Source organism: Selaginella moellendorffii, unplaced genomic scaffold (genome assembly GCF_000143415.4).
Source record: "Selaginella moellendorffii unplaced genomic scaffold, v1.0 SELMOscaffold_116, whole genome shotgun sequence".
In the NCBI taxonomy this organism is placed as follows: Eukaryota; Viridiplantae; Streptophyta; class Lycopodiopsida; order Selaginellales; family Selaginellaceae; genus Selaginella; species Selaginella moellendorffii.
Genome location: NW_003314377.1, coordinates 465,499 through 472,482, shown reverse-complemented (window position 1 = coordinate 472,482; position 6,984 = coordinate 465,499). Strand labels below are relative to the sequence as shown.

The 6,984-nt window shown below is 48.4% G+C and overlaps 1 protein-coding gene across 3 annotated transcripts; it reads left to right on the top strand.

Annotated features, from left to right (window-relative positions):
- Positions 1–4,497: 4,497 nt before the first annotated feature.
- On the top strand, positions 4,498–6,221 carry LOC9635434. Of its 3 annotated transcripts, none has more exons than XR_002991063.1 (2): positions 4,498–5,777; positions 5,866–6,221. XR_002991063.1 is itself a non-coding variant. In XM_024664951.1 (2 exons), exon 2 carries the CDS (start codon positions 4,837–4,839, stop codon positions 5,698–5,700), a length of 864 nt encoding a protein of 287 aa, XP_024520719.1. In that variant the 5' UTR covers positions 4,498–4,710; positions 4,813–4,836; the 3' UTR covers positions 5,701–6,221. The 3 variants fall into 3 exon arrangements, 2 of the variants coding, with proteins under 2 accessions (XP_024520719.1, XP_024520720.1); XM_024664951.1 differs by having other exon boundaries at positions 4,498–4,710; positions 4,813–6,221; XM_024664952.1 differs by having other exon boundaries at positions 4,498–4,764; positions 4,813–6,221.
- Positions 6,222–6,984: the final 763 nt, after the last annotated feature.

The following is a 6,984-nucleotide window of genomic DNA, read 5'->3' as shown; positions in this document are numbered from 1 at the left end:
GTGCAGGGGTAGGGAGAGTGTGGGGGTTGGAATCCCAGTGGAGCCAGTTTGGCCAGGAAAGGGCAGTTTGGCCCAGGAATGCCATACCCATCTGTTGGTTGATGGGATGACCACTGGGAAGTCCAAGGCTAGAGTCAATATGGACTGACAAGTGGGGTAGCTTGGTGAAGTGTTCAAGAGCCAGCTCTACTTTCCCCGGGAGATCGAATGGTCAATGCTCCCAGTCCAAGTGTGGGTGGCACTACCTACTTGGATACCTGGCGTGGCTCAACGGAACCTTGCTCTAAGCCCATAGCTAGAGCACCCAAAGGTGGAAGGCGAGGAGAGTACCCAGGAGGCTCACGTAGGGCCATGGTGTTCTGAAATATTGTCCCAAAATCCCAAACTGTGGAAAGGAAGAGGAGTAGTCCTCTAGGGTGGTGACCAAGGATATGGTCACACCGTGAGGAAGTCTTAGTGGACAATGGGACTTGGTGGTTGGGCCTGCAGGCCATAATCCAGTGGCAGTATTGGCAAACATGGCCATAGACAGAAAGGGACTTGGTGGGGACTGGAAAAGAGTTGTCGGGGAAGGCTATTCCTTTTGTCTGCGGGCATCCTAAAGATGCTAAGGAGTGGATCTGGGATGATCATTCATGGATGGATGGCTCAGTCTTTGAGAGACGGGACTGTGATGTAGGTGGTGTTAAACCACTGGTGTAACCAATGTAAATGGGCATGGCCTTAGCATAACAGGCAGATATGTCGGTGGTACTTTGGGGTGTCAATCATGGGATCAAACACATGGAGCACTTGGACCAAGTGCAATGGTTGAGTGGCTTGGATGCCATTCTTGGGGCTAGCAAGTCCCTAAGTTCAAAATAGGACTTATAGAGGTTGTGAGTGAGACTCCTCCAAGTGGTCGGAGGTGTGGTTAAGTGACTAAAGTAGAATTGAAAATTTAATTGCTTACATCTACTTCAAATATCAAATCATGCATTTTCATGGACAATCCATCTACTAGTTTATTTTTTTCTCAATTGGTTCTAAAACTATTAAGGCACTAATTTAATTAGTATTTGAAGGAACAAAAACTAATGAAATGATGTTCCAAAATGACAAAGCAACAATGATCAGTGATAAAACCACCTATTTCCTTTAAAGGAGTAGCTCGCACTACCCATACTTACCACTTACAGTAGGCTGAGAAGCCACAATGTGCTCCACACTCTTGGTATTTGTGAGACACAAAATCCATAGGCCCCAAAGTGGAGCCGAAAGGGTGGTAGTGGCCAAAGTGAAAGCTAAACGATCGTAACACATTTAGACTAAAAGCTTCGACTTGAAAAGGTCAAGAGTGGGAATGGAACTCCCAATGAAGTGCTCGAGGAACAAGCACGAGGCGAGCCATGAGTGAGTCTCTAGAAAAGAAGACACAAAAGGACCAAAACATGACACGTGGAAGAGTCCGAGATGGACCCGAGATGGGATCCGAGATGGACCTAAGATGGAGTCCGAGATGGACCCGAGATGGAGTCCGAGATGGAGTCTGAGATGGACTATGAGATGGACCCAAGATGGAGTCCGAGATGGACCCGAGATGGAGTCTGAGATGGAGTCTGAGATGGACTATGAGATGGACCCGAGATGGAGTCCAAGATGGACCCGAGATGGAGTTCGAGATGGAGTTTGAGACCAGGACCGAGACCGGGACCAAGACCGAGACCGAGATCGGGACCAAGATCGAGACCGAGGCCGAGGCCGAGGCCGAGTCCGAGTCTGAGTCCGAGTCCGAGTCCGAGTCCGAGTCCGAGTTCGAGTCTAAGAGGGTGAAAGCCCAAAGTGTTCGTCTCCCAGACCCTAGGGGGTTTGGTGAGCTCCAAAAGTATAGTAAGGGGGAGGACTGCAGTGGAGCCAGTTGGGCCAGGAAAGGCCAATTTAGCCCAGGAAGGCTATACCCAGTGTTGGGTGATGAGCTGCCCACTGGGAAGTCCAAGACTAGAGTGAACACGGACCGACAAGTGGGTAACTTGGTGAAGTGTTCAAGAGCCATCTCTAGTTCCCCCGGGAGATCGATTGGCCAATGCTCCCAATCCAAGTGTGGGTGGCACTACCTACTTGGATACCTGGCGTGGCTCAACGGAACCTAACTCTAAGCCCATGGCTAGAGCACTTAAAGGTGAAAGGCAGGGAGAGTACCCATGAGGCTTACATAAGGCCACGGTGTTCCGAAATGTTGTCCCAAAGTCCCAAACGGTGAAAGGGAAGAGGAACAGTCCTCTAGTGTAGTGACCAAGGATATGGTCACATGATGAAGAAGTCCCAAAGGATAGTGGGACTTAGAGGTCGAGCCTGCGAGCTTTGATCTAGTGGCAGTGTTGGCGAACACGGCCATGGACAGAAAGGGACTTGGTGGGGGCTGGAAAAGAGTTGTCGGGGAAGGCTATTCCCCATGTCTACGGGCATCCTAAGGATGTTAAGGAGTAGATCTGGGATGATCACTCACGGACGGATGGCCTAGTCTTTGAGAGATGGGACTATGATGTAGGTGGCGTTAGACCACCGGTGTGACCAAGGTGAATGGGCATGGCCTTAGCGTAACGGGCCGATATGTCAATGGTGCCTTGGGGTGTCAGTCATGGGATCAGACACATGGAGCACTTGGACCAAGTGCAAAGGTTGAGTGGCATGGATGCCATTCTCGGGGCTAGCAAGCCCTAAGTCCTAACTGGGACTTATGGAAGTTGTGAATGAGACTCCTCCAAGTGGTCGGAGGTGCGGTTAAATGACTAAAGTAAAATGGAAAACTTAGTCACTTATAGTATTGCTCCCATTGCAACATCACAACTCACAGCATAGAGAGGTGTTGAAAACTTTATCTAGAGTTGTGACCACCACGTTTTCAATGTGTCCAAGAGCAACCATTCACTGATAATAGCACTATAACACAAGCAAAGGATTGCTACTAACAACAGCTTGAGCAGCATGCAATCGAGGATGTACCTTCGTCATCTTCCAACAAAGGAAAATCTCTAATGGGACAAGTCAATGCAATCAAGATCCCAAGGAAGAGTTTGCAAAGACAATAGCCACATGAGCACAAAAGAAGAAAACAACTGATCAAGAGAAAATTGATGGCGATCCAACTCCTTCAGCAATCACTAATCCAACACTAAAGGTGGCATGCAAACTCCCATTCACGCCTCTCCTTCCCAGATATCTTGCACCTTCCTTTGGTAGGGACTTGGAGTGTGCACTTCAACAATTGATGGAAACATTTGTCACCTTTTTGTGGTGTGAGCTTTCATGTATGATTCCTAGCTTTAGATAGCATCTAAAGGACTTTACAAGATCTACTAAAGCCATAGCATCTTTCCTATTGGATGTGCACATCATTGACACAGCCTCCTCTTCTAATCTAGATGCAATTTTTGCACCTATAGGCTTTGGCGATAGTTCTCCCATCATCAATGCTTTTGTTGATTTTGGATTTGGGAGCAATGTGATCTCTTTAGCCACAAGAGCAGGTTTCTGATCCTAAAGATGTTTGCAAACTACATTGTTATCCCCATGGGCATTTGACATAGTGTAGCCTAGCCTCTTTATTTGATTAGACTACTTGTACTTTCATAGATTTCCAAGTATTATTGCTTGCGCTATCTTTGCGCCATACTACAAACTTCCAACTTTCCAACATGGACAAGCTTCATGCTCGTGACATGAAGATCCTTGCCCTTGACGAGCAATGTAGGGCTTCAATTGAGCAAACCAAGGCAGACATTGACTCCAAAGTTCCTAGTTTAATCATCTTTTTTCCTGAACAACTTGTTCTTCTCAAAAAGTTCACTTCATCCTCCAAATTTTCTTCACAGTGGCTTAGCCTCTACTTCATCTAGTGCTAAGTGGAGGGTGGTTCATATGTGCTCACCAATAAAATTGGCCATGAGCTTCCACATGCTCACAATCATTGCCACCTCAAAGCATTAATGTAATGACTTCTTTTTTCTTTTTCTTTTTTCCCCATTTTCTTTCACCTCTTCTCTTTTGTCTTCAGGTTTTACTACCTTGGTGCATGGGTTCCAGCTTGGATTTCAGCCACAAGGTTGCATCAACTTTTTTCATATATGGGCTTTTACGATTTCTTGGTGAGTTCTCAATTGTTTTCTGGATCTATCACTTTCACTTTATCCCATCATTCATCACATTTTTTTTATCTCAAGCCTTCCTAGTGCATTTTGCTCTATCACAAATGTATATTGCAACTTTCCATGCCAACTATATGTGCTAAATGACAATTGTCCAAGGCTCAAAACTCCACTAAAAGATACTTGAACTTCAAGACTATTGCACTCAATATACATGCTAATAAGAACAACCTGGGTAAAGACAAAATTGCTACCTGGCAAAACATCAACTCATTTTGTCCCTTCTAGACATAAGTATGCATAGAGGTGGATTGCTTGCTTACCACACTCATGCAATACGTACACACTGATCATCGTGTTTCATCCTGCTCAATCAAATGCATCTCAATGAGCCCACACTTTCCATACATATAAACTCAACTACTAGAAAGAATTCAAGCACAGATTTACTTGCCCTTGGAGAGAATCTCCCAGCACAGTGCAAACACCCATGGCCTTCAGAAGAGTGATCTCATTGCCCTTCATGCCTCCAAGGGTGCGAACTCTTACTCCAAGTACGTTTCTCAGTGGTCGAGGCTTTTGAGAGGTAAAATCGAACCCTATCCTCCTTTTGCCCTTTCTTTTGTCGATCTTCCAGCTCGTAAGTCCTCAAATCCCGAAACGATGATGAAAGAATCGCTTGGAACAGGTCCGGAAGTTTCGAATCAAAGAAATGGCAAGGGCGATGGAACAACGAGCGCTGGGGCGTGGGCGATCCGATCGCGCAGCCCACGTCGTTGGCTGGACGTCGACGTCCACCTCTGGAAATGCCGTGAGCTCCACTCCCACTGGCTTGGCGGCGAGCTGCTCTCTCGGGCCTCTTTTGCGCATCGATCAACTTCCTCGAATTGCCAACTACGTTCTTGGGGCCGTGGTTCTCGTCGAGGCCCGAGGCAAACCGGACAGGAGGAGGAGGAGCTTTCGACGCTCCTGGCATGAAGAGGGTGGTGAAAGGAAAGAAATGGAGCAAGAGCGAGCACTCCCGAGAGAAGCACTCTGTAGAACGCCACGGCTCACGCCATGGCTCACGCTTCTCCCATGTAGAGACAAGGCTGGGCTCACGACGCTCCTGGACAGGCAGACGATTTACAGTGGTATGTACCATTCCCAGAGGCTGCTTATCACTTCCGGTGACTTCGATCGGGACGAAGAAGGCACGACATTGGAGCAGGTTGTTTTCCGAAAGCTGCAAGACTGGACACTCTCCAGCATGTTTGGCTCAAAGCTGGTAGGCAAGTGCCCGCTTGCAACTACAAGTAGTGTCTATCTGGAGCTGGAGGAGAGCTTGGCGAAGCACTTGGCTGGAGATCTCAGCGAAGAAACAGGCATCAACTTCATGGACAGTCGTGTTTTCAGTCTCAGCCCTGCTCCAAGTCGGGTGCTCGCGTCCTCCTCAGGCTCTCTTTTGCTGGCACACACAGCGAGCTTGATCTCGGCATCACTTGGACAGCCCCGGTGGATTGGTCTCCGGCTCGGGCTCAGTTCTACACAAGCTGGTACTTGGCTGGCAGCGGGAATGCAAGGGGATCCATCGTGATTTCGTTTCGGGCAAATGATGGTTCTTCCCGGGACTGTTACTCTCCAGGCATCGAGGCAGCCGAGGATGATACCGAGGTATGTTCGTTTGAATGGCCACACGCTACAGGTTTCGTTGGATTGCCAAAACGTGGAGTTTTGGGACTGATGAGATTCACACCAGCAGAAGATCGCAAAGCTCCTGCGGCTGTGGAGATTGCTCAGCGAGTTTCTATTGCAACCCAGGCCATAACTCTTGACGATCTATTACCACGATGATCGATTCACAACCCAAGAGGGGGCTTTGCCAAGGACGAAACGCCGAGCAGCACGAATGCGGGGGATAATCTCGTCTGGTGGGCGATCTAACAAAAACGCCATGGATTTCGCAAAGACCCCTGTCATATGGTTCAAGTACATGGTATGATTTTTTTAATACGGGAACCCGGTTGCCGAGATGATGGCTATCAGGTAAGTGTAGAGGTAAACCGTTGTAGAAGACCCGGGTTCGATGCCGAAGGGTCCACTCAACAAGGACTTTTATGCAAAAAATTTGCTAAATAAGGAGCCATTATTCTGGTTCGCCGGCTCACAAAAACAGCTTAGACCAGTCATTTGGTCTCCCAAGACAAACGTTTCGGGTTCGATTCTCTTCCCGATATTTGTAAATACCAAATACTGAATCATCGTCGATCATCAATGCGGATGCTCTGGCATCGCGACGCTGGAGCACCTCAGCCTTGCGCAGATTGACGTGGGCAAGCTGGAGACTGCGGCGGCTGTGATAATCCATTTCCTGGCCTATCGGCGCAGCGGCGGCTCCAGCCCTGGCAGCTGATTCTCTTGTCTCGTCTGATTCCATTGACAAGACATGATCGATCGCAGGCGCTCCTCCTCCTCCTCGCAGTGTAGCTTTCTCGACGCTGACCTTGTGTTTGGCGCCCTGGCGGCGGGATACGTTTTCAGGGACCAAGGTTGAGAGGTATGAACTTCCAGAGAAGTAGACTTTGTAAGCTTTCGGTGTGATCTTTCCAGGTTCAGGGCTGTGCTTGGACACATTCACCATCCATTCCTGTCACGAACAGGCAATTCCATCCTCAGGCAGCTCAAGTGGACGAAGTTCTCCATGTGCCTGGTGGGTTTGGGGGAATCAAACAAGCCCGCTTTTTCTCGGAGAGACTGCCGTCCTGCGCGAGCTTGATACTCCTCCCGATTTTAGCACCCAAAAATCACCCCGATTCTTGAGACGCATCAAGGATATTTACTAGCCAGACTTCCATGGTGGCTACATGAAAGGTTTATGCGA

Coding starts and splice junctions, on each gene's coding strand:
- LOC9635434 (XM_024664951.1), top strand. CDS start 4,837: ATGGCAAGGGCGATGGAACAACGAGCGCTGGGGCGTGGGCGATCCGAT.